Source organism: Pituophis catenifer, unplaced genomic scaffold, assembly GCF_029215685.1.
Source record: "Pituophis catenifer annectens isolate HBS135680 unplaced genomic scaffold, rPitCat1.0.hap2 SCAF_1, whole genome shotgun sequence".
In the NCBI taxonomy this organism is placed as follows: Eukaryota; Metazoa; Chordata; class Lepidosauria; order Squamata; family Colubridae; genus Pituophis; species Pituophis catenifer.
Window position 1 is genome coordinate 338538739 of NW_027256881.1, and position 27577 is coordinate 338566315.

Consider the following 27577-nt stretch of genomic DNA (forward strand, 5'->3'; position numbering starts at 1 on the left):
TGTGCTTTATTGCATATAAATACCGTATCTCAGCATTTTCCTGGGTTCCTTTTCCAAGGCGAAACAGAGAGCCGAGCAAACAGCTTGTACACTGTGCACTGAAATAATTCAGGTGGTCGATATATGAAAGTATGTTTTTATTCCCCACTTGGAAGATGCTCCAAAGTTCATGTTCCGTAACACAAAAACAAACCTGATCAGCATGATGTGAAACTCCTAAGCACACACATTCAAGCTTCTTCTGAAAAGCTGCAATTCACTGGTTTTATGTATTTAATGCAAAGTCCTCGTTTGCTGTTCCAGGTTGCCGCTGAAGCGTACGTGGCTATTTAAATACAGAAAAAGCAAAGGAAGAAAATGAGTTTAAATTGGGTTAGCAGCACTCTTCTGCCATAATAGCGAGCACAGGCATTACAATTACTCAGGGAATATCCCAAAGGTGCTTTTTCAAGAGGCAATTGGGCTGTCTTTGTTCTGAAGACGTTTCACGTCTCATCCAAGAAGCTTCTTCAATTCTGACTGAATGGGAGAGAACGGAAGGATTTATATTCCTTGAAGTCATCTGGTCATTAGCACTCTTTCTGAGAGTCGTTGACAGGGATGGGCTGCTGGGGGTTCGCAGGGGTTCAGGAGAACCTCTAGCTCAGTGTTTCCCAAACTTGATCCTTTGAAGATGTATGGACTTCAACTCCCAGAATTCCTCAACCAGGCATACTGGTTCGGGAATTCTGGGAATTGAAGTCCATGCATCTTAAAATAGCCAAGTTTGGGAAACACTGCTCTAGCTAAGATTCTGTGCAGTTCGAAAAACTCCCAAATCCCATTCCTGGCTGGCCCCGCCCACCCCACCCCGCCCCTCCCAGGAGTCCCCATGCAGCCCGTTTTGGATGCAGGTAAATGCAGGCCACATGCGGAGGCTCAGGGAGGGCGAAAAAACGGGCCTACCAGAAGTTCGGGAAGGCCAGAAACGGGCCTCCAGAACCTGGGGAGGCCGTTTTCACCTTCCCGGAGGCTCGAGGAAAGCCGCCAGAGCCCGGGAAGGGCAAAAACGCCCCCCCCGCCCGCCATGGTGCAGGAGGCCAACTAGGCCACGCCCACCATGGCCACACCCACCCAGCAACTGGGCAGAGAACCCCTTGCTAAAATTTTTGAAGCCCACCTCTGGTCGTTGAGGCCATTTGGAGGTTTATCTGTGCCCTAGAAACAATACAAATCCTTCCATTCCCCACCACTCGGTCAGAGTTAAAGAACCTTCTTGGATGAGGAGCGAAAAACAAAGAAAGGCCACTTGCTTCTTGAAAAAGCACATTTGGAAAAACCATAAACTGGATGACTGAGAATCTCCGTAGATACTCAGGGAATGGAGAACTGCATGAGGGAACTTCATCTCAGCTACTTCTAGACCAAGCATCCCCCATCAAACACCCTCCGATTTCTCCCTCCCCCCTCAGGGTTCTCTTTTGCAGACATTCCAGCATTGGCATTTCACTGGTCGACTCTGGCTTATTTCCCATAATGCCTTAGGGTGCCAATATGATCAGGGCATTGAAGAAAAGTTAAAATGGCAGCTACGAAGCTGCTTTGCATTGAGTGCTAGAAAAAAAATAAGACTGGGGATACAGTCGATTTACGGCCACAATTGGGACCAGAATTTATGTGGCTAAGCAAAGCAGTTGTTAAGTGAATCACTGCAGGTGTTAAATTAGTAACACGGTTGTTAAGTGAATCTGACTTCTCCGCTGACTTTGTTTATCAGAAGGGGACACTGTGACTGACATAAATAGATGACAGTTGTCAAGCATCTGAATTTTGACCACATGACCATGGGGTTACTGCAATGGTCATAACTATGGAAAATGGTCATAAGTAGCTTTTTCCGGTGCCATTGTAACTTCGAACGGTCAATAAACAAATGGTTGTAAGTCGAGCTATACTCAAAATAATCTGCCGATTCAGTACTGTAGTCACAGCAGATGTGAGCGATGAATTGGCAGATTAATATAAGTACCCATTCAGCACATTACATGTCTTATCCCCAGAGTTCATCCTGCAGAATGAAATGTCAATCTACTCTGCGCATCTCACTTTCCAAGCAGCTGCAGACATATAAAAGAGGTTTTCCATAACCAACAATTAAGAGGAATGATAAATATAACCATTCCATCAAGTGATTGTTCAGACTGTATTTGTCCATCCCATCCAATGGTGAACATTCTTGATTCAAGTGTCAGGACAGGATGAGGACGAGGAACACATCCATATTAAAGTGTGATTCTCTATGTATGTCCCCCAACAATGATTACTATAAAAAAATAGCAGTCCTCTACTTACGACCACAACCGGGCCCAACATTTCTGTTGCTAAGTGAAACATTTTGCTAAGTGAGTTTTGTCCCATTTTACCACCTTTCTTGCCAGAGTTTTCTTACCACATTTGTTAAGTGAAACACTGCAATTGTTAAGTTAGTAGCGCTCTTGTTAAGTGAATTTGCCTTCCCCATGGACTTTGCTTGTCAGAAGGTTAGAAAATGTGATCACATGGCCCAGGACACTGGAACCGTCATAAAAATGAATCAGTTGCCAAGTGTCTGAATTTTGATCGCATAACCACGGGGATGCTGCAACAGATGTTAAGTGTGGAAAACGGTCAGAAGTCACATTTTTCAGTGCCATTGTAATTTCGAATGGTCACTAAATGAACTGTTGTAAATTGAGGGCTACCAATACTGTCAGTTTATGGGAGTCATATTTACCTGTGCTAATAATCCCGTTTTGGCCTCCACTCCATAGATTCCAAGCTTCCGTGGAGTCTTCTTGGCACTTTCCTAAATCTCTGCATAGGAAAACATGGCTTACCGAGTTTTTAACAACAGAACAGGATATGTTCTGTACAGTTGTTCAAAGCTGCTTTTCAGGACAATACTCCTGTACGAAATCATAGATCGTTGGCGCCTAGAGCTCTCTTCTCCTTCCCTCAATCGTTCTTCTTATTGATTTGGGAAAGTTCCGGATGATCTTCATTTCCTTGACTTTTTTTCAAATTGTCCAGCTACCACACATCTCCATATAATGACACTCTGAGATACAGTGAACCCCTCAGTTATTCATAAACGGGGGAAAAAAAAGCAGCTTATTAAACATCCGCAGATGTGATATTGTGAGGGAAGAGAAACGGAGTTGTGCACCACCGCTGCTTCTTGAGAAAATTCTCTACTCAGGACAGTCACCCGTATCACACTCCCATTTCCAACAGGGTCGAAAGGGGCTGCTGGAATACAATAAACCAGGAGAGTGTAGGCAGAAACGTCCGCTTGTCTGCCATGAATACACAACTTTATTTTGCAAAACAAGCCAGGCAAGAGCATGCACAGGATAGCGTCAGAGGACCGGGTGGCTTTTGATGGTCACCTCCAGGCTGTTGGCTGTGGTAGAATCACCGGTGCACAAGCAATCCCAGCAAACGATTCCGGGAAATGGAGGTCCCTCTCCCATTCGTCCGTCTCCGTGTTGTACACCTGCACGATGCTGGTGACGTTGTTCAAGTGCCAGTTGTATCCCCCCACGACGTAGATCTTCTTCTCTAGCAAACAACAGCCAGCCTCTGATTGTCCTACCCGCATGGGGCTTACCATCGTCCATTGGTTGGCTTCTGGTAGATAATATTCCACGGCCAAGACATCAAAGCAACGGTCGACATGGTCCATGCGGCCCCCCAGGGCATAAATCTTATTATTGGCGCTGACCATCGCGTGCAAGACGCGGGGTTCGTTCATGGGAGCTTTGAACTCCCACTGATCCAATGCAGAGTCGTAACAATGCAAAGCTTTTTTGTCTTCCACGGATATTCCATACCCGCCCGAGATATACAGCTTGCCTCCCACGGTGGCCCCTGCATGGCCCCATGTCCTGCGTTTGAGGGGGCAAACAAAGCTCCATTCATTGGTTCTGGGGCAATATTTTTCCACGGATGCCAAGCTGCCGGATCTGTTCCTGCCCCCCGTGGCATAGACCATGCCACACAACACGTTCAGCTGAAACAGGATCCTGCTCTCCTGCATTGCCTGAATACGCAGCCACTGGTTCAGATGGGGGTCGTAGCGGTAGCATATGTCAAGGGCTCCCTCACCGCTGCGGTACTGCAGATGCTGTCCCCCAACGACGTAAACAAAGTTATCTAGGATAGCCACGCAGGTGTGGCTAGTCCCCACCTCCATCTCTGTCAGCTCCTTGAACTGGCGTGTGCTGCTGTCGGGCAAATAGTAGACTTTGCCACTTACGGTCCTATCATTATCGGTGTACGGCGTGCCACCAAAAGCTATGAGAGAAAGGACATCGGAGCGGATTGCCGTTCGGGGAGATTGCATTTCATGCTGGCGAAATGGCAATATTTGGTAGTTGAAAGCTTCGAGGAGGTACTGCCGGCACAAGACGTCCTCCACCATGATGTCAAAGGTCTGGACGCTGTCCACCAGCTCCGAGGATTTCATGAGTGGGAAGCGAATGTGGCAGAGAACCTGGCTGGCACTGCTGCAGCGCGTTGGGTCGTACTGCAGCCATCGGATGGCAGCCCGGAAAAGGTCGATCTCACTGCAGCTCTTGAGCTTGTTACTCTGAAGGAAGAAGACGAGCCTTTCCAAAGGAAGGTGGAGGAAGTCTTCTTCCTCAGAAATCTGAAGGAAATGGCGGAAGGTGAAGGCATCGACGGACTCCTTCAAGGAGGCAAGGCTGAAGGTGGTGGCCATTTGCCCGATGTTAAGGCAGGTCTCAACACTCATGGCTGATTTCAGGAACTCCTCGCACAGCTCCACCACGGGTACCATCTGCAGGAAGACCGCCGCTCCCAGCACATCCTGGATGCAGTCAAGATCAAGGGTGACTTCGGCACTGTAGGCAAACTCTATGATGTGCTTCAAGCCCTTGGCAGAGACTCCTTTCAACTCAATCACGTCTTGGTTGCTTTCCCTCATCCCACCAGTGAACATGGCCCTAAAAGAATCAAAGAACAGGAGACGACATGGATGAGATTCACCATTCCTGGACATCCTCAGGGAGAATCTAAGGTGCTCAGAGTCGCCTGAATCGCAAGACGGACGGCAAATAAATTTGATAAAAAATAAACAAACAAACAAATATATTTGATAAATAAATAAATTTAATAAATAAAATTGAGGAAGAAAGGAATTTGATAGATAAATAAATAAATCTTCCACAGGTTGCCAACTGAGAAAGCATGCCGCAAATAACTCGCCTTTTCATTGATTGCTGCATCACAGTAAATTACATACAAATAGTCCTCAACTTACGACCATTTGTTTGGCAAGCATTCAAATGTACAATGACGCTGAAAACAGTGACTTACAATTGGTCCTTGAACTTACAACCATTGCAGTGTCCCTACTGTCCCTTGATCAAAATTTGGGCACTTGGCACCTGGTATATATTTACGATGGCTGCAGCATCCCAGGATTATGTGATCACCGTTTGTGATCTGCACAGCCTGCTTTTGACAAGCAAAGTCAATGGAAAAAGCCAGATTTGCTTAACAACTGCATAATTCACTTAACAACTACAGTGATTTGCTTAACAACCGTGGTGAAAAGGGTCAGGCAGCAGGACTGACTTAACAATAGCCTTGCTTAGTTAGCAATAGAAGTTCTGGTCGCAATAGTGGTCATAATTCAAGGACTACCCTGTTTCTCCCAAAATAAGACATCCCCTGATAATAAGCCCAATCGGGCTTTTGAGCGCATGGCAATAAGGCCAAGCACTTATTTTAGGGTTAAAAAAAAGCAGGGTCTTATTTTCGGAAAAACATGGTACTCGTATGTGAATCCACTTTGAGGTTGTTTCCTCAATGAATAAGCATATTTAAATTATTATAAATGACTAACAAAAATGTAAATTTCCTTCCTGTGCAAAGGCTAAGTGCTCCTTGTCTCAGAAAATCTGCCTCAACCCTTCCTTGTTTACACCAGCTTATAAGGCCTTCCAGAAGGATCCGACATGTGCAGATGTTAAGATGTTTTTCTGGTTCTATGAAACATTGATGAACCCTTTATATCTTCTCAAATCACTGCCTTTTTAAACGAGCTTTGATGAATTTTGATTTAGTTTTATGTTAAAGACTGTCTCAAGTGTCTCTATTAAAATAGAACCGAAGGATATATATTAGCATAGGAAGCCGTAAAATACATATAGGCGAGCATCGTACAGAGTCCTTTTTGAGAGATGAGAGAAAAATCTTACATGAAACTTAACTCGTAAGAGCCTGAGTGGCGCAGCAGACTAATGCTACTGTTAAAGGTAGTATTTAGTTTCCAGCTGCCTGCAATTATTGCAAGTTCAATTCTCACCAGGCTCAAGGTTGACTCAGCCTTCCATCCTTTCTAAGGTAGGTAAAATGAGGACCCGGTTTGTGGGGGCAATAAGCTGACTTTGTATAAAATATAAAAAGTATGAAGGCTATTGCTTAACGCATTGTAAGTCGCCCTGAGTCTCCGGAGAAGGGCGGCATATAAATCAAAATTAAAAAATAAAATAAAATAAAATAAAACTGATTACAAAAAGAGAATTACTGGCAGTGCTCGATTTACGACAATTTGGATGAGAATTTCCTTTGCTAAGCAAGGCAAGGGCAAGTAAGTCATGCCCAATTTTACAATCTTTTTTTTTTAATCATGGTTGTTAAACAAACCATTGCAAGTTGTTAAGTGAAACACATGGTCATTAAGCAAATCCAGCTCCCCCTCCTGAGTTTGTTGTCAGAAGTTGACGGAGAAAGTTGCAAATGGTAATCACATGACTTTGGGACACGGCAACACTTGTAAATACATGTCGGTTGCCAAGCACCGGAATTCTGATCGTGTAACTGTGCACCTGCTGTAGTGGTCATAAGTGCGAGGACCAGTTGTAAGTCTTTTTTTTTTTCATTAAAAACCATTTAATGAGACCATTATAACCTTGAATGGTTGCTAAACGAAGAGTTGTAAGTTGAGGACTACCTATAGAAGCTTAGACACAAAACAGGAACATAAAACCTACCCTGCCATATCAGTCCATCCAGCCTTCCATGCCATATCAAAACAGATGCCTCCATAAAGAGGAGAGGAGAGCAAGAATAGTTCTCTTTCACAACTGCTCATATATTTACCTGATACAGGTAGTCCTCGACTTACAACAGTTCATTTAGTGACCGTTCAAAGTTACAACACTGAAAAAAAGCGACTTATAACCATTTTTCACACTTAAGATCGTTGCAGCATCCTCATGGTCACGAGATTCAAAATTCGGATGCTTGGCAACTAGTTCATATTTATGACCGTTCTAGTGTCCCAGGGTCATGGGATCCCCTTTTTGAGACCTTCTGAAGAGCAAAGTCAAAGGGGTAACCCTGTTACTAACTTAACAAATGCAACGATTCACTTAACAACTGTGGCAAGAAAAGCTGTAAAACGGGGCAAACTTGCTTAACAAATGTTTCACTTAGCAACATATATTTTGGGGCTCAATTGTGGTCATAACTCGAGGACCACCTGTATTTAAGTTGAAGGCGTTGAGTCAGAATATAATAAACAGCCATCAAAACTAGTAAATCCTGAAAAAAAAAGATCATTTAAAGACCTATCCAAGTTCCAGAGCTTTCTGCATCACGGTGCATACCGAGTTAGGGAATCAGAACAGATCGTTCCATTGGGTAAGCATGGTGCGATTCCAGAAGTGGACACCATTTTCTGAGTGACCGGAATTCAGTGCAGCCACTCAGAAAATGGTGGTCACTTCTGGAATCATACACTCTCACTCAGATCTCAAAGCACTGCGGAAAGGCTCCAGAGCTCCATAGATCTTCAAAAGGCAAACATACAATGTGTGATGGATGTGGAGAGGAAGCCCAAGCTCTGCAGGGACCCAGTGGTGTGGGGGAAGCCTGGGGGGTGGGAGAAGCAGACCCAAGGGCTATGGCATTCATTCTGCTTCAGTGGTGGGTTTCAATTTTTTTTTACTACCGGTTCTGTGGGCGTGACTTGGTGGGCGTGACATAGCTTGGTGGGCATGGCTGGGGAAGGAGACTGTAAAATCTCCATTTCCTCCCCACTCCAGGGGAAGGTTACTGCAAAATCCCCATTTCCTCCCAATCAGCTGGGACTCGGGAGGCAGAGAATAGATGGGGGCAGGGCCAGTCAGAATTTTTGCTACCGGTTCTCTGAACTACTCAAAGTTTCCGCTACCGGTTCTCCAGAACTGGTCAGAACCTGCTGAAACCCACCTCTGTTCTGCTTCTCTAATGCAGTCTGCAGAGTGTTTTTATTTATTTATTTTATTTATTGAATTTCTATACCGCCCTTCTCCCGAAGGACTCAGGGCGGTGAACAGATTAAGATTTCATATACATATAATAATTTTTTTTTTATATAAACAGTAAATAATAAATTGAGTCAACTTGGTGTATCTGCTAAGACCTTGGCATAGAATTTAGATGTTTATGCTAGCCCTGCTTGTTGAAACAGAAAGGTCTTCAGGGCACGTCGGAAAGTTGCAGAAAACACCAGAGCTCTGTAGCTTTTGAAGATCTCCTGAGTTTTCCACAGTGTTGTACTGTTCGGGCGGCCGTTGTCTTAACACATGGGCCTGATGGGCACTTGACCGTGGGCCCCACGAGCATATGGCTCCCATACCAACACCTATGTTGTTGGAAGTGCCAATAAAATAAATATATGTTTAATTTTATCGACCATTAACATTTTTATTCCTGTGAGTAGTTGTCGTAGGGGCCCCAGTACACTGCTTTGCCCGGGGCCCATAATGCTGTTAAGATGGCCCTGTGGCCGCATGGTACAATTCCAGAAGCGGCTGCCATTTTCTGAGCGCTGCATTGAATTCACATAACAAATTCTATTTGTAATGTGAATTCTATTTCTATTCTATTCTAATTTATTATTCTAATATATTCTAATATAATATATTTTATGTGAATTCTAATTCTATTCCAAAAAAAAAAGGGGGGGGAAGGACCTATCCAGAGTGTCAACTCTGAAGTGAACCTGGCTGAAGCCATCTTTTGCTGCCTCATAGTTGTCATGATCTCTGAGAGGGGGAAGGGAGGGGAAAATAGATAGACTGGCTAATAGCCAAAAAAAATGTTTTCTTGTGGGAACCAAGACTATCCCAATAGGTGGCAGTTGAAGGAGGAGAGGAGTGACCAAGCAGCCTGCCAGCTACTTTCATGGGACAATGTGACCTGGGGAGGGAAATATTTGCTCTTTTAATTAGGGAAAAACCACAGGAACTTTGGTTTTAAAAGTTTGGGATTTTAAATTTGTTGGGGCCAAAACTATTTAATTTGATTTTATTCTATTTTTTTAAATTTTGTATTGTATGTGTTTTTATTGTTTGGCTGTGCACCGCCCTGAGTCCTTCGGGAGTAGGGTGGTATAGAAATCTAATAAAATGAAATGAAATGAAAATGAAGAGTTGGTTTTCACTAGCTGTGCCGATCTGATGTATCCAATAAACATGTTCTTCGAGGAATCTACCTGTCTTGGAATTCTGCTTTTGGAGGATGCGTTACTTGGAATGCTGACACAAAGATTGCAAAGGTTCATTTAACAACCATGGCACTTAACAACCACCTTGCTGGACAATGTTATTTAACTCATCATTGTTTAGCGATGGAAATTCTGGTCCCAATTGCAATCGTAAATCAAGGACTAACTGTAAGATACCGAATAACCCTATATAAAAAAGGGTTAACCCTATATAACCCTATATCATTCTGGACAAATGGTCTAATCTCCAGTAATGGAGCACCCACAACTTCTGAAGGCAAGCTGTTCCACTGGTTAATTGTTCTCGCTGTCAGGAAATTTCTCCTTAATTCTAGGTTGGTTTCCTCCTTGATAAGTTTCCATTCATTACTTCTTGTCTTGCCTTCAGGTGCTTTAGAGAACAGGTCAGCCCCCACTTTCTTGTGACAGCCTCTCAAATATTGGAAGACTACTATCATGTCACCCTTAGTCCTTCGCTTCGTTAGACTAGACATGCCCAGTTTCTGCAATCGTATGTTTTAGCCTCCAGAAAATTATGAGCTGCAGTTTCCCTCCTCTTATAGGGAATGCTTTGTCACTAGAAAGAAGAGCTGAATATCAAGAAAATCACGGTCAACTTATAATTATCCTGATTTTTGAAGAAAAACTGTCTTGTAATCTTGAATTCCAGATTAGAGCAACAGCTGCCAAATCATCTTTAATGCTGCCTCTATCCTTTTACCCTTCATTTGCATCAAAATCAGAGCGACAAACCAAAGGGAAGATTATGTTATTCATTGTTCTTCCACAACAACCCTACCAAACACCCAAGTTACAAGAAAAACCCTTGAAGCAATTATAGCTCAGCAGCAAGCCCACACCGGGGCCCAGCATGTGGCGCACAGAATCCGACAGAGCCATTAGCGTCTGGTGGGAGATCTTCTGCCCCCCCTTAATTGCTCCTTATTATGAAAAGCAATAAACCTCTGAGGTTGATGTTACTAGGGAAACAAACACCAATCAAAAAACAAGGACCAGGGTGTGTGCAGATGCTCACAGATACACACATAGCAGGCACAAATAAGGCAAGCGTAATTACAAACAGAAAGGAGATGGGAGACACAAAGTTAGAAACAGGTAAGAAGAGATGGTCAACGTCCAGAGGTCACTTTGGACAAGTGTGAATCCAGCTGCATTTGACTAATGATTCAGAGCCTTGATCATCTCCAATGGGGCATTTTCACAGCCTGCCCCATAACAACCAGAGCCAGAGTGTGGTATGGAAGGAGCATTTGTACCGCATAGCTCCCAGCGACTGGTAAGATCCCACAGAGTTGGTCTCCTCAGGGTCCCGTCAGCTAAACAATGCCGGCTGGCGGGCCCGCGGGGGAGGGCCTTCTCTGTGGCTGCCCCAGCTCTCTGGAACAGTTACCTCCTGAGGTCTGGACCATCCCCACCCTATTGGCCTTCCGAAAAGCGGTGAAGACCTGGCTCTTCCAGCAGGCCTGGGGCCGTTGATCTCGCTGTTGCCATTTGGCGAGATCCGGCCATGAATGGTGTGAATGGGTTTTAATTGTTTTTAATGGTTTAACTTTTAATGTTTTATATATGGTTTTTAAATGCATTGTAAGCCGCCTTGAGTCTTCGGAGAAAGGCGGCATACAAGTTGAACAAATAAATAAATAAATAAATAAATTTGCAGGTATTCTTTGATTTATGACCAGTTGCTTAGTGATTATTCAAAATTTATGTACTTATTTATTAAATTTCTATGCCGCCCGTCTCACTGATGCAGCAAGTCTGGGCAGCTTAAAGTTACAATGGACCTCCCGGGGATACTTATAAACCAGTTCCAAATTTCTGATAGGTTTCCCCCACACACACAGTCACATGATCGTATTTTTGGCGCTTGGCAACCAACCTGCATTTATATCCATTTGCAACATTTTGTGATCATGTGACCACATTTTACGATGATTTTGCTAAAAAAACGGCATTTACTTCAAGTTCTCAATAAAACAGCTTCACACCAAAACAATTGGTTTGCTTTAAAACCACAGTGTTTGCTTAACAACTGCCACAAAAAAAGCTCATCAAATCGGGTTGGTTGTGTGTGTGACCTGCTTTATGACCATCATGGCTTACAATCATAATGGGCACCTTCCATTATGGTCATAAAATGAGGATTACCAGTAGTATTCTCCTCCCTGGAGTCTGGATGGTGGACGCTCTCCAGAAAGAATATGAAAATCTAAGCCAGAGGTGACCACCTTGGCCTCTTTAAAATAGCACGCTGGTCAGGGAATTCTGGGACCTGAAGTCCACAACTCTTAAAATTATCAAGATTGAACACCTCTGATCTAAGCAAAATCCCACCAATTTAGGTCAAAAATGAGCAGATTTTGAGTATATCTTTTATTCATCAGAATGAGGTGCAAGAAATATACTCTTCAAAAAAAGAAATATGGTGACTCCGGACACATTCTGAAACTAGAAAATTGTTTTCAAAGCAAAGCTGGTCTGGTCTTCATTTTATTCTGATTGGGTTAACTTTATCTTATTTCAACAGCTGAATTTAGGCAATAAAAATTATGTGGTTCTGGGAATCAGGCGCAAAATACCAACGCAGGTTGTGCATTTATATTAAAATAACATAGTTATAAGCAGTACAGGACCATTTCCTCCCTGCTAATATAGCAAAAGGCATTTAAAATGCTGTTCTTCCTCAAAGCACTCAGGAAACAAGTCTGAATTACAGATGTAATCATCCAGCAAATATTATAAGATAGCTGGTTGTTACCTTTTTTCGTGCACAAAATGATGTGTTGGTTTGATAATTATTGCTTATTACTGCTTTCACTGTTTCATTGTACTAATGTTAAACAACTTAGAGGCTATAACTTAATGGCTTGCAAATGTAAATAAATCAACATTCAGCTCAAGAATTGATGACCTCAAGATTATTATTTTTTTTCTATCCAGAAATCTTCTACTGGTTTTCACCCAAGTATTCTTCATCAACCTAATGTAAAAACATTTAAACCTTTTTTGTTTAATATTTTGTTTTTGTTTTGTTCTGTCCATGTTCCCCAAGTATACCTATTAAGATGAAAATGTTATTGTTTACAATTAATACTAAAACATTAACATGAACTGCCCCCGGAAGTGCGTAAGATCTCCGACCTCCGGGTATTTCGCTGTGTACTCAAGACCCTGTTGTTCCGCCAGGCTGGGCTATCAACATAATAATTTTAAATTGGGTGTTTTAAATTTCTGGGGTTTTAAATTGAGCCGAATTATTTAATAATTTTAAATTATTTTAATTGATGTTTGTCTCGTGCTTTTAATAGGCTGTACACCGCCCTGAGTCCTTCGGGAGAAGGGCAGTATAGAAATATTATTATTATTATTATTATTATTATTATTATTATTATTATTATTATTATTATTATTATTATTATTATTATTGTTTATAACAGGGATGTCGAACTCAAGGCCCAGGGGCTGGATCCGGACCGCAGGGCCACCCTGGAATCATTGAAAGACTGACCCACAGTACCTTTGCCAGTGAAAATGGAGCTTGGGAGGGCCCTCCTGAGTCTGTTTTCAATGGCAGAGGGTTGCAGGAGGCCGTCGCAGGCAAAAACAGAGCTCGGGAGCCCGTTTTCGCTGGCAGAGTCCTCAGGCCACCAGAGTCACCCTTGACATGAGTGATGTTGAGCTGGCCATGCCCACCCCAGCCCCCCCAAGGTTAAATACAATCCTGATGCGGCCCTCAATAAAATCGAGTTTGACACCCCCGGTTTATAACAACTCAACGAAGTTTGATTGGTATCGCACTGCATGCATTTATGCTTACCAATAAATTGTAAAATTCCTTTTCTTTTTAGGAATGGAAAACTTTTTGCAAGAAAACGTAACACCTGACTCATCTAACTGTGGTACCAAGCACAAGCAACGCATAAATTTAGGATAGTAAGAATGCAAAAGGAATCAGGCTAGAATCATGGGTATCAGCCCTTGAGGCAAAGATTATTTTTTTATATATATAATTTAAAAGCTGCTTGACCCTCAATCACTCTAAATGACTTACATTTTAAAAGGAAAACAAAATTAAAAAAAGAAACGTGCATCCAGAAAAGAAAAGCACACAGAACAAAATTAAAATCTACAGTGGCTGAGCCACCTAAAGGCTGGGAGAAGAGATAGGGACTTCTGACTTATCATCCAGATGGGAGCCACAGAGATACCTTGAGTTTTTTCGAGAGGCTGGCGTCATGAGTGAAGAAGTACTTCTTGAGTGAAGAAGCACTTTCTTTTGTATTCATGAACAACATACCAAAAAAAAATGAAAGGATAGGATAATTAGAGAGAAACAGACTTGATAGCTACCTGCAGATAGATGAATGAATGAATGAATGAATGAGTGTTTCTGAACTTTAAATATGTGCTGGGAAATTTTATTTATTAAATCTTTATGCCTCCTATCTTCCCAACAAGGTGACTCTGGGAATTGAAACTGGCTGGAGAAATCTAGGAGTCCACACATCTTAAAGTTGTCACGTTGGCAAACACTGTTTTAAATTATTTGGGGAGGTCCTGTGAAAATCACCTAGATTCCACCCACTGATGCAACTTTGCCAATGCCTGGGAAGAAGGTGCGATAGTTTCTGCCCATTTTTAACAATATATGGGCTAGATTTGGACTTCGGTAGCTCTGCAACCTACATTTCCCAAAAGTTCTCTCAGATGCAATGTTATCTTTGCCTTACACAAATATAAGTTTTGGCCTCACTTCCAAGGAGATCCCTGACCAGCATAGACCCCTGACCCACAAAGCTTAGCAATTTTTCCAGATCTTAGGCAGGATTTGGAGATGCCTGCCGATGATGCCTGCCCTCCTTGCATGAAAGCCATCTGCTGAGCAAATCAGGTAGTCCTCGACTTATGGCCATAATTGAGACCAGAATGTCCATTGTTAAGCAAGGCAGTTGTTAAGTGAGCCATGGCCAATTTTACACTTTTGCCACAGTTGTTAAGAAAATCACGCATTTGTTAAATGAATCTTGTGGTTGTTACATGAATCCAGTTTCCCCCATTGACTTTGTCTGTCGGAAGCCGTCTGGGAAAGTCAAAAATGGCAATCATGATTCTGGGACGCTACAACTGTGGTAAAGACACGCTGGTTTTGACTTTTGATCATGTGATCTTGGGGAATGCTACGACAGCTATAAATGCAAAGACTGGTCCTGACACAGTCTTTGTAACAGTTGCTAAAAGAATGGTTGTAAGTCAAGAACTAATTATAGCCCTCACTCGCAAACTGTTTGGATATTTAAATTTAGTAACCAGACCAGTAAAATTTATAATGGGCCAGAACACAGAGTTGTAGTTGATTGATTGGAGAGCGCCAGCTCCTGCATGAGGCAATCTACAATATGATTGGTTGCTGGGTGTAAAGGGGGAGTTTCCCATTTTCCCGCCTTTTTCTTCTGTGTGCTCTGTATGCTGTTCTGTGATTTACCTGACGGTTTACCTCACAATGCCGTGATGTGCCTGACTATCTTGTCGGCTGTAAATACAGATGTAAAAAATATATTTATTTATATAAAACTGCAAATTTGTCTCAGTCTCTCTGACTCCATTTGGACACCTGCTGCCCAAATTCCCTGACACAAACCCACCATTTTGTCCATGACCAACTCCGTCAACGTGGTTTGAAAGAGCAACAGCTTCCATAAGGACATTTGAGCCAGGGATGAAATCCAGCAGGTTCTGACAGGTTCTGGAGAGCCGGTAGCGGAAATTTTGATTAGTTCAGAAAACCAGCAAATACCACCTCTGGCTGGCCCCAGATTGGGGTGGGAATGGAGATTTTGCAATATCCTTCCCCTGTCACACCCAAGCCACGCCCACCAAGCCATACCATGCCCACCAAGCCACGCCCATAGAACTGGTAGTAAAAAAAAATTGGATTTCACCACTGATTTGAGCCTCTCACCTGAAGTAGTCACTGCAGGCCGCCAAAACAACTTTGTGCACCTGAAAGACCTCATTATTGATGGTGAGGATGACATCCAGCAACTGGGCCTGAGCCCGCAAAGAAGCCAGGCCGTGCAGCAGGGTAACACTATGGCCCGGAGCAGAGAAGGTGCATTTCAATGTGCTGTTCTTGTCTGCCATGCTAGAAAGGGGGGGGGGGGAGAGAGAGAGAGAGAGAGAGAGAGAGAGAGAGAGAGAGAGAGAGAGAGAGAGAGAGAGAGAGAGAGAGAAATTACAAGGTGCATTTTTTCCCTTTGAATTGGTCATACAGATAGCTCCAGGCCTTTGATCTTTTTGATTACCCTTTTCTGCAGTTTTTCCAGTTGTACAATACAAGTAAGGTAAAGGTTCCCCTCGCACATACTGTATGTGCTAGTCGTTCCCGAATCTAGGGGGCGGTGCTCATCTCTGTTTCAAAGCCGAAGAGCCAGCGCTGTCCGAAGACGTCTCCGTGGTCATGTGGCCAGCATGACTCAACGCCAAAGGCGCATGGAACGCTATTACCTTCCCACCAAAGGTGGTCCCTATTTTTCTACTTGCATTTTTTACGTGCTTCCAAACTGCTAGGATGGCAGACACTGGGACAAGTAACGGGAACTCACCCCGTTAGGCAGCACTAGGGATTCGAACTGCTGAACTGCCGACCTTTCGATTGACAAGCTCAGTGTTTTAGCCACTGAGCCACGGCGTCCCCCTAAAATACAAGTAGTCCTCCTCAACTTATCACCCAGAATTACATCCATGGAGGAGATTCTCATCCAGGTCATGGTTGTCCCAAAGGTGCTTTTTTTCAAAAGGCGACTGAACTTTCTTGATTTTTTGCTTTCCTTGAAAACGTTTCGCTTCTCATTCAAGAAGCAGAACTGAAGAAGCTTCTTGGATGAGAAGCGAAATGTTTTCAAGAAAAAAAAAGAAACTTCAGTTGCCTTTTGAAAAAAGCACTTTTGGGAGGCCCAGAATTACAGTTGTAAGTTGTGCCAGGCATTAAGTGGGTCACCATGTAAATGCGCCTGATTTTACTACCTTTTTTTGCACCAATTGTTAAGCTAATACTACAGTCATTAAATGAATGCCGTGGTCATTAAGCAGATCCATTATCTACAATGGGCGTTTTTAGGTTTCCAGCCAAAAAAACATAAATTATGGCAATGTGACTGACTGACTACAAACAGCCATAAATGAGGGCTGACTGCCAAGTGCCCAATACAGTCACATGATCAGGGCAGCCATCAGCATTTCAAATCCTGATTGTAAGTACCCCGGAGAGTCCGTTGTAATTTTGATTTATTGCTAAACAACAGGTCATAAATCAAGGACAACTGTAGAGAAGAGAACAGATTTATATACAGTTTGGGGACAACATATGCTATTCAAAACTGCCACACCACCAATTTGCAAGGAAGTGTTCATATTACCTGCTCTGTTAATGGTCTCTCAAACTGGAGAAACCTTTTACTCAGTGGCTCGCAAACTTTGTGGCCATGCAGCATGGCTATGGACCCCCAAGACTTAACTCAAGATTTAAATCATAATATTTTTTAAAGTCTTCATGGACAGACCACAGGTTGAGAACCACTGTTTTATCCCTTTTTATACAGGAATGAAGGGAACAAGGCCTCATCTTCTTACAAAAATTTAAGCATTCTTCAAGGTCATTATTCAAGAAACAGCTTCAAACTCCATTGTGGTTACCAATGGACCGGGGTGAAATTCACTTACCTTCCCTACTGGTTTGCAAATGTGTGTGCGCCATGTGCGCACTAGCTTCGCTCGTCCGTGCCATCATCCACGCATGCACAAAGCCTTCTGTGCATACGCAGGCTTAAAATTGTCACAAAAAAGCGACATCATGATGCCGTGTGGGTGGGCAGAGCCTCCCGCAGATACCGCTACCAAATTCACCTGGATAGAACCGGCTGAATTTCACCCCTGCAATGGACCCTAACCACACACACACACACATTCCACTTCTTTAATAAAAATGAAGACAGGAAAAGTAATCTTGGAATATATGAAACTGAGCATGGTATATGGGGTCCTTGGTGCTCTGGGAGCTTGGTGGCTTTCTTGCAGACATTTCATTACCTAACTAGGTAACATAATCAGTGCTAGGGAGGAGTTGGGTTTGCTCTCATTTTATATACTAGTGGCTTGCCCTGTCAGAGTTGGTCGGAGTGGTCTTGGTAGTTCCTTGATTGGGCTGTTGTTTACTGTTAGCTGGCAGTTCCTTGACTGGGGTTTTGTTTGCTTTTTTTATTGTTAGTCTAATGTTAATTTTGGTGCTAATCTCTGCTCATCTGGGTGTTGATTGCTGGAGAGGTGGTGTATCGGTCTTTTGTTTCCTTTTTAGCTTTTTGAATGGTATGTAGCTGTTGTTTATGTCCATGTGCCTGTGGATGGACGATTGTTTGAGTGCCAGGCTTCCAGGAATTCTCTAGCATTTTTGGACTTGGCTTGATCTAGGATACTCAACAGTTTCCAAGCTGAAACTATGGTTTCAACTGGGACCATGATATAATTTACCCTTTTCATTGAAAACACTTTAGAATGAGGAGTGGGGGCCCTGGGAGAGAGAGAGAGAGAGAGAGGTCACACTGCAGAATGTGAAATAATGGCATTTTTAAAAAAACACTCTAACGCCTTGTGGCCTTGCAGTCCCATTGTTTGTGTTACTATAGTTGTGAAAAAAAAATACAAAACAGCATCTGTTCCTTGGCAGAGGTTCCAGGAAAGGCACAAAAGAAAACCTTGAGTGATTCTTTGCCAAGGCCCACACACCACGATTATGGTGATCGGTTGGTGATGTTTGCGTGTAGCTGCATACATACCGTTTCAACCATTTCAGAACTTACTTTGAGAGCCTGGAAGAAACTGGAACTTGGTTTTTAGCTAAAAAGAGTTTATTCTTTTAATAAAGCTTAACTTTTCTCTGGAAAGGCTCTAACACTGGAAAATGTAGAATGAAAGAAGACGACCAGCAGCAGCAAAGGGGATAGAATTGGGTACACTATTGGGGGACATGAAGAAACAAGTTAGGGACAGAATCTCCTGGAGAAGATCTATATATGTCAGTGTTTCTCAATCTTGACAGGTTGAAGACTGGTAGACTTCAACTTCCAGAATTCCCAACCCATGCTAGCTGGGGAATTCTGGGAGTTGAAGTCCAATCATCTGCAAGCTGCCAGGGTTGAGAAACACTGATCTATGTGATCACTAGGAGTCAAAAACAACTTGATGGTACATAATCAATCATAATCCACCACTTTTCAAACAAGTGCTAAAGATAAACTGCTAAAGTTAAAAGATAAACAATCATTATAAAACATTCATTGCAAAATATATATATATAAACCCTTACTTAAAAATGTAAAAGCAATTAAAAAAGTAAAATATACAAACCACAGAGAAATATCACTCCTAGGAGAGAAGCCACCTTAAAATGTTCTCTGGGACCCTACAGCCTGATGACACAACCAAGTCTTGCAAGTGGGTTTTGAATACAGGTAGTCCTCAATTTACAATAATCATTCGTTTAGTGACTGTTCAGAGTTACGACAGCGTTGAAAAAAGTGACTGACCGTTTTTCAGTTATGACCATTGCTACATCATCATGGTCATGTCATCAAAATCTGGACACTTGGCCTCTGGTTCATATTTATGAAGGTTGCAGTGTCCCCAAGTCATGTAATCACCTTTTGCAATCACCTTCTTAGAAGCAAAGTCAATGGGGAAGCCAGATTCACTTTACAAACATGTTACTAACAACTGCAGAGATTCACTTAACAACCCAGACAAGAAAGATAATAAAATGGGGAAAAACTCACTTATTTATTTATTTATTTATTTTATTTATATACCGCCCTTCTCCTGAAGGACTCAGGGCGGTGTACAGTCTAATTAAAAACACAAAGACAGAAAAAATTTAAAAATAATTATAATTATTAAATAATAGGCCCAATTTATAAAACCCCAAATTTAAAATCCCATTTAAAAGCAATTAAAATCTTTACATTGATAGCCCAACCTGGCAGAACAACATGGTTTTGAGGGCACAGCAAAATACACAGAGATCAGAGATTTTACAAATTTCTGGGGGCAGTTCATTCCAAAGGGCAGGGGCTCACACAGAGAAGGCCCTCCCCCTGGGTGTCGCCAGCTGACATAATTTGGCCGATGGCACCCTGAAGAGACTCTCTCTGTGGGAGTGAACTGGCTGGTGGGAGGCTACTGGTGGCAGAAGACAGTCTCGAAGGTATCCAGGTCCAATGCCATGGAGCGCTTTAAAGGTGGTAACCAACACCTTGAATCGCACCCGGAAGACCACTGGGAGCCAGTGCAGCTCGTGCAGCAGGGGTGTCACATGGGCACAACGAGTTGCGCCCATAACCACCCGCACGGCCGCATTCTGGACCAGTTGGAGCCTTAATAACTTCATAACTATTACTTAGCAACAGAAATGTTGGGCTCAGTTGTGATCATAAGCATCTCTGTATTAACAGGGATAGAGCTAATTTAGCTTCCTGGGGAGGCGGGGAGGGGGGGTGTTAGAGACTGTTCCCTAAGGCAGGCATCAATGATTAATGGGAGGGAGGCCTTATTAGAAACCAACCTGGGATTCAGCAGCTACATCCAGAGGCACTGAAGGTTTCAAATAGGGTACTGAGAATGTGAACCCACCACCACCCATGCCTCCATTGGCTCCCACCCAAAAAGAGGAATTAGGCATTCATGGTGACAACTCAACAATAAAACCCAGGTCTTTCTTCCTTTCTTCCTTCCTTCCTTCCCTCCCTCCTTTTTTATCACTTCTGCCTTCCCTCCTTTCCTTCCTTCTTCCTTCTTTCTTTCCTTTTTTCCTCCCTCCCTTTTTTCCTTTACTCTTCTTTTTTTCCTTCCTTCCTTCCATCCACAGAGTGTGCTTCAACTCTTCGCCACCCACCTGCCTCTCCCCATCTTATAAGACGTATAAAACATGATAACAGCGCTTCAATATTTGAGGGGCTCCTACAAAGATGAGGGGGTCCAAAGCACCAAAAGGCAAGATGAGAAATAATGGATGGAAACTAACCAAAGAGAGAAGCAACCTAGAACTAAGGAGAAATTTCCTAACGGTGAGAGCAATCAACCAATGGAATAGCTTGCCTTCAGAAGTTTTTTTTTTAAATAAGTTTTATTAAAAATTTCCCTTTCCCTTAAAATACATATTTTAGGAACAGAGTGCTGACCCGGTCACGTCTTATACATAATCAAAATCATCATTATATCTTAATCCTTTTATCACAAATTAATCATTTCTTATTGTTTCAACTTCTGCCACATTATTTTTTTCCCATCATTTTTTATCATTTTCGATTTTATATTTGAATAACATCACTTTACGCCTTATATTTCTTCTCAATTACAATTGCTCCAATTATTTACTATCTTTCTTCATTTCGGGAAGTGTCTCTCTTAATTCCTTCTTCCCAATCATTAGCGTTAAAATATTCATCCTAATTTACATTGTTATCAAAATTAATAATATCATTCTGAAGCTTCCTTCAGAAGTTGTGGGAGCTCCATCACTGGAGTCTTTCAAAAAGAGACTGGATAACCATTTGTCCGAAATGGAATACAGTTTCTGCTTGAGTAGGGCATTGAACTAGAAGACATCCAAGATCCCTTCCAACTCTATTATTCTTATATTCTATGTTCTATCTTTGCCCTTTTGGCCAGACTGCACTCCACTGAGCCTTGAGAAGCCCTTGCAAGCTTTGGAAAAACTTTGCAAGGCCAGGCTGGGCATGCCTCATCATCAACAGATGATGAAGGTCAGCTGCGGGCAGCAAAGGTGGCAGAGTGAAAAGTGGCCAAAAGAGCAGAGATAGGAGGGAAATAGGCAATTGGGGAGAGTTGAAGAATAATAGGTGAGCATGGCAGGGTAAGAAAAGCATGAGATCCTTGCCTAACGACCGCAACTGTGACTATTCAAAGCTGCCCTCGCTAAGGGATGTGATCACGTGGTGTTTCATCTAATGACCACTTTGCTTAGCAATTCTGATCCCATTACAGTAATTAAATGAGAACTACCTATATTATTTCTTAATGTGGTTTTTTTTTTTGCTGCTTAATCTTCATTCATTCTCTTTACATAACTACACCACCTCAATGTAGTCCTACTTTTATATACAAACCACATTATGGGGGAGGGCCTTCTCTGTGGGAGCCCCAGCCCTGTGGAATGAACTGCCCCCGGAAATTCGTAAGATTTCTGACCTCCGGGTATTTCGCTGCGCACTCAAGACCCTATTGTTCCGCCAGGCTGGGTTAGCAACATAATTTTAAATTGGATGTTTTAAATTTTTGGGGTTTTAAATTAAGCCAAATTTATTTAATACTTTTAAATTATTTTAAATTGATGTTTATTCTGTTTTAAATAGGCTGTACACCGCCCTGAGTCCTTCGGGAGAAGGGCGGTATAGAAATAAAATAATAATAATAATAATAATAATAATAATAATAATAATTATTATTATTATTATTATTATTATTATTATTATTATTATTATTATTATTCAGCACCTACTTATGCTTGACCCCTTTCCCTTATTTTACCACACACAATTCTCTAGAGCCCCATTCCCACTGCATTCAACTTCTCTTTGTATTCCTCACATCCATAAAAGCGTATTCTTGTACAAAGCTATTTTTGTTTCTTTCAACGTTCATGCCTATCAATACACCACGTATTATATATTGCTTTCCTATTAGCCTTTACACCTCAGAAAACATTTCTACCATTTCCTTATTTTTAGTAAACACATTTTATCAAGGTCCCCAAATCTCCATTTGCAACCTTGCCAGCTCTGGGCTTCCAACAAGCAAAGTCAATAGGGGAAGCTGGATTATCTTAATGACCATGAGATTCATTTGATTGGGGTGATTCATTTAACATTTGTGGCAAAATAGGTCATAAAATCAGGAATGGCTCACTTAACAACTATGCAATGGAAGGTCCGCTCTCAATTGTTGTCTTTGCAATGGAAGGTCCGCTCTCAATTGTTGTCTTAAGTCGAGAGCTTACCTGCATTGCCTTCACTGGAAAAGTTGGGATATATTCAGAGATGTATCTGCCTTGAAAATAGTCCATTTTGAACTATATAGCACAGTTAAATATCAGCCCAGGACTGTTTTATGACATTTTGTATTATGTCATAAACTGTTTTGATAACTTTTATATCATAAAATATTTTTATAGAATTGGCCATATTTCAATTCCATGGGAGTCATGAGTCCCAGATTTTGGAAACTTCTGTAAATTAGCCCATTTGAGGTAGCTTGGTTGAAAAATTTGCCCACTCGATAGTGGGGAATGGAAGGATTTATATTCCTTGCAGATAGCTGGTCATTTGCATTCTTTTAGAGTCCTTGAGGCAGTGGTGGGTTGCTCCCGGTTCGCAAGAACCGGTAGTAAAAATTTGTAGTAGTTCAGAGAACCAGTAATAACATTGGCTGGCCACACCCCCGAACCGGTCCCCGGCCTGGTTGCCGCTCGCTTACCCCGCCCACTTCATCAGAGGCTTTTTTTTTTTTTACTTTTAAAAGCATTTTTTCTACAACCTCTTCAGCCGAAGAGGTTGTAGGAAAAAAAATGCCTTTAAAAGCCTCTGGCGATCCCAGCTGAGTTGCCTGATCGTCAGAGGCTTCTAAAAGCATTTTTTTTTGCAACCTCTTAAGGTTGTAGAAAAACATGCTTTTAAAAGTTTTAAAAAAATAAGTTGGCCACGCCCACCATCACATTACCCCACCACCAAGCCACGCCCACAAAATAAGGCACGCCCACAGAACCGGTAGTAAAAAATTTTACAACCCACTCCTGCCTTGAGGCCACTTGGAAATTTGTCTGTGTCCTCAGTGTCCTGCACCTGAGTAGTGCAATTGGGTGTGAAGCCATCTTGGAACTGCCCAAAGGAGTGTTGTGGAGCTGTGCTTTCTGCAGGATGGTTTTTTGCCCTGTATCCCTTCACTGTTGAACACTGGCACAGGCTGTTGGGGATGAATGGTGAGGAAAACTCCATTATAGTCGTAAATTGAGGACTACCTGTAGGCTAGTTTTTTCCTCTTAATCTGCCCTATTGTGTGTGATTTAAAAATTTTTCTCTTCAGTATATTATGTCTCAGGCAAACTAAGTCTTATTCAGACTTGCCATTTTTCCTGAAGAAAGAAAGCACAGGATCATTGCAATGGAAAAACCTTAGGTCAGCAAGTTTCTCTTTCACAGTTGGCCTCCAATTTTTCCTCTTTGAAAAACATTATGCCAAACTTCTGAATAATGCTAAAGTTAATTGAGGACACCCTTTTAATGAACTAATGTATTTCCAAGTCCATCAAATCTATAAATCTACAGTTAGGTAGCATTTCTTAGCACGTAACTCGACAGTTCAGACTATAAAATAATACATTTTTCAGATTTGTGCCAATGCAGAAATAACTCTCAGGCAGCTTTGACGGTTTAGACAATCACAATGTCTAGCCGTGAATGCATATCTTTAAAATTGCAGCAGGTTTGATCATCTTAACTTCAACTTTTATTCTGTTCACAGGAGTTTATATTGTTTTTATAGTATTTTCCTGTGGTGTAGTTTCTTAAACACCCCCCCCCCCGAGAGTTCTGTATTTAGGATGAGCAGATATATCCATTGCCTAAACAAATAATGGACCAACTTCAATCCTTTTCCAGATGGCCAGATTTTGAAAAGGTAATCCACACCTTGATTCTGCTTTGATTGTGGTAATATGCAGTTTGGGGGTCTATCCCTGTAAAATTATAATTGGTACAAAAACATGACAAGTTTTTGACCAGGATGGACTCTGTGTTAAAAGCAGTGGTGAAATCTAAAATTTGTTACTAGCAGGTTAGGTGAAAACTGAAACTGAAATCTGTATGCTCTGTGCTGCAACACGTATCACAGGCCAATGGAGTATACGAGAGAGGGAGCTGAGCAGAATAAAGGGAATAATTGTGGGAAAACAAATAATTATCTTCAAGGGAAATGAGATGAGGTGGAGAAGAACAAATGGGAGGAATCTCCACCTGGGAGTCAGGGGATCTATTTTCTAGTTCACCTAGGAAATAAGAAATTTAATAAAAGATTATCAAAAGAACCTACAACCCGGAAACAAAATGGGGACAAGGGAGCAATTAAAGGAAGACAACTGTATAATCTTTTGTGGAGGGAATAAGAATTATAGGAGATTATGATAAATAAAGAAAGGGAATGCAGTGAAACTGAGCACAGGTCACTAGATGAAATGAGTTTCATCTAGAATGTTTTTTTTTTTTAAAAAAAAACTAGATATAACCAAAAAGTTGTGGATGTTTGATGGCCCTGAAAGTAACCATGCCTAGCATTTCTACTTAGATGAGGATGGGAGGAATTACAACATTCTTCCTACTTGTGGGCTTCTTTCCCAAAGACATCTCCTTGGCTACTGTGGGACCAGCATGCTGAACAGGCCTGGTCTTTCCTCTTACCCAGTAAGCCTCCTTTAACTTCCCGCGACAAAAATGTAGGCAGACGACAGCCAGGACCTCCCAGAAAGAGGAAAATAGGAAATATGAGGAAAAACAAGACAGGGCAGAAAAGATAATGCTGCAGGGGACATGATCACATAATGAGATAAAGGGACATCTCTGCTGCATAGCAACTGGCTTCACACAACACAAAATACCTGGAGATGATTTATAGCAGTAGTCCAATAAGTAAGAATGTTTTAACTTGATTAGGACCACCGTATTTTTCAATAGAAGAGAATATCTGTAGCTGAGGGTTGAACTGTGGACTCCTTGGTGTTCCCTGAGCTTGGTTGATTGCTTGCAGATGTTTCATCACTCAACTTTATTATCTTTTTATTATTTTATAAACATCTTCTCAAGGCAGCAAACATACCTAATACTCCTTTCTCCTCCTATTTTCCCCACAGTAACAATCCGGTGAGGTAGGTTCGCCTGGACCAAAGTCACCCTGCTGGCATTCATGCCTAAGGCAGGACTAGAGGCCCAGTCCCCTGGTTTCTGGCCATCTGCCTTAACCACTAGACCAGACTGGCTCCGTATATATACCGTATTTTCCCCCGAAAATAAGACCCTGCCTTATATTTTTTTGAACCCTGAAATAAGCGCTTGGCCTTATTGTCATGCGCTCAAAAGCCCGATTGGGCTTATTATCAGGGGATGTCTTATTTTGGGGGTAACAGGGTAGAATCTACTGGATATAACCAGGGAGCAAACCCTACACTTACTACCACTTGATGATGTTACCTAGTTGGGTAAAGAAACGTCTACAAGCAAACAACCAAGCTCAGAGGACACCATGAGCTCTGCAATTATTACTTTAGGTCGGTGGTTCTCAACCTGTGGTCCACGGACCCGAGGAGTCTCGATGTCATCATAGCAGGTCCACAAAGGCTTGAAGAAATGTTATGATTTAAACCTTAAGTCTTGGAGGTCCATGGCCACAAAAGGTATTTAAAGGTGGTTTGTGGTGAAGGAAAGATTGAGAGCCACTACTTTGGGTTACAAAAATAGGCCCAACCACTAGACAGCAGCAAAGAGTTGGGTTAATTTAGCAAGGGTGTTCAAAATTTTGTGTGAAAGCAACCTGTAGCTCCCCAGATGTTCACACTAGTGAGGGTTGCTGGGAATTGTCATTCAGCAACAAATGTGACTGCACTAAAAGGTGAGGGGGAATCACCTTTATAAGGCAAAACAAGGGATGGGGAAGAGCCGAGGACCATCACAGAGCACTAAAAGGAGGAAAAACCTTTCTAGGGGCAGACAGAACAACTACGGGGTGGAAGGAAAACCCAAAGGCTCTCAAGTCACTTTTTAAGATGTGATGGACTACACCTCCCATCGTTACCAGTCTGACGGATCCCTACACAGGCAGATCTGGAGCTCATCCTACCATCAACAGATGGACACAGAAAGAGAAGAATATGGAACTATGCGTCTGGGGAAGATGATCCACCCTCACCCAGGATTACATTACATTACCCAGGATTACATTGCCCACGTTCACACAACCTAAGTAACCAGGTCAGCAGCCATCATGCATTTGCACAGCGCCCTATCCTTCATTTAGCTTTAATTAGGCTGGGCTCTCTCTTAGTTCAGCCTGGAGGGCACAGCCAGCAGGTGGGTACGGCTCCTTATCCTGTGCAAAGGTAGAAAAACGGGCTAATGCGGTAACCTGGTTAATTAAACCTGGCGTGCCAATACAGCACAGTGGGGTGTGTTCCCCCCCCCCATACACTCCGACAGCCTCCTGGCAAGAGCCCCGCCCAGTTTCCAGAGGTGGGTCAGAAATCCGAGAAGCGCAATCAAAATAAAAATGCAAAGCAGCTGCGGGGCGGGGGAAGCACCCGGGCGCGGGAGAAAGAGGGCACCGCGTCCTCCTCTGGGCAGCGAGAAGCCACGGAGGGCTCTCCGTCGTGGGGGGGGGGTGCGTGGGGTCCCGTGTGGAGCAGAGCTGGGGGTGGGGGGGGGGAGAAGGTGCGCCCTCCCCTCCCCAAGGAGGTGGGACTAGAGGCGGCTGGGTGGTGGGGTGGGGAGAGGCAGGAGGGGATTCGTCCTCACCTGCTGAGGCTGCTGCCGCTCGGCGTGGACGGTCGCTCGGCGAAGGTTTCGGCCCCGCCGGGCTCCGCCATCTTCCCGCCGCCTTCCGCTTGCTGGAGGCCGCCCCAGCCGGGGCTCGGCCGAAGTGGGACGCCGGGAAGGGGAAGGGCAGGGCCGGACAGGGCGCGGGAGAGAGACGGACCAGAGGGCGCTCGGCGCGTCCCCAAGCGCAGGGCGCGCGAGCGTCCGGAGAGGAGAAGCTTCCCGCGCGCGCAAAACCAAAAAGGGGAGAAGAAAAAAGAAACAAAAACCCCACGGAAAGCGAGTGGGGGGGGGGAGGAAGCGCCCTCTATATTCGAAGAAAGAAAGAATAAAGCTTGAGGAATTGGTTTATTATGACTATTTTTTTTTTCTTGAG

The 27577-nt window shown here is 42.9% G+C and overlaps 1 protein-coding gene across 3 annotated transcripts; it reads right to left on the bottom strand.

The window, feature by feature from the left end:
* On the bottom strand, positions 1-27278 carry KLHL26 (kelch like family member 26). 3 transcript variants are annotated; one of them, XM_070931840.1, is made up of 4 exons: positions 27181-27278; positions 15522-15696; positions 2753-4985; positions 1-325 (listed from the first exon to the last, which is right to left on the bottom strand). In XM_070931840.1, exon 3 carries the CDS (start codon positions 4979-4981, stop codon positions 3404-3406), a length of 1578 nt encoding a protein of 525 aa, XP_070787941.1. In that variant the 5' UTR covers positions 4982-4985; positions 15522-15696; positions 27181-27278; the 3' UTR covers positions 1-325; positions 2753-3403. The 3 variants fall into 3 exon arrangements, with proteins under 3 accessions (XP_070787941.1, XP_070787939.1, XP_070787940.1); XM_070931838.1 differs by having other exon boundaries at positions 15522-15704; XM_070931839.1 differs by having other exon boundaries at positions 263-325; positions 2856-4985; positions 15522-15704.
* Positions 27279-27577: the final 299 nt, after the last annotated feature.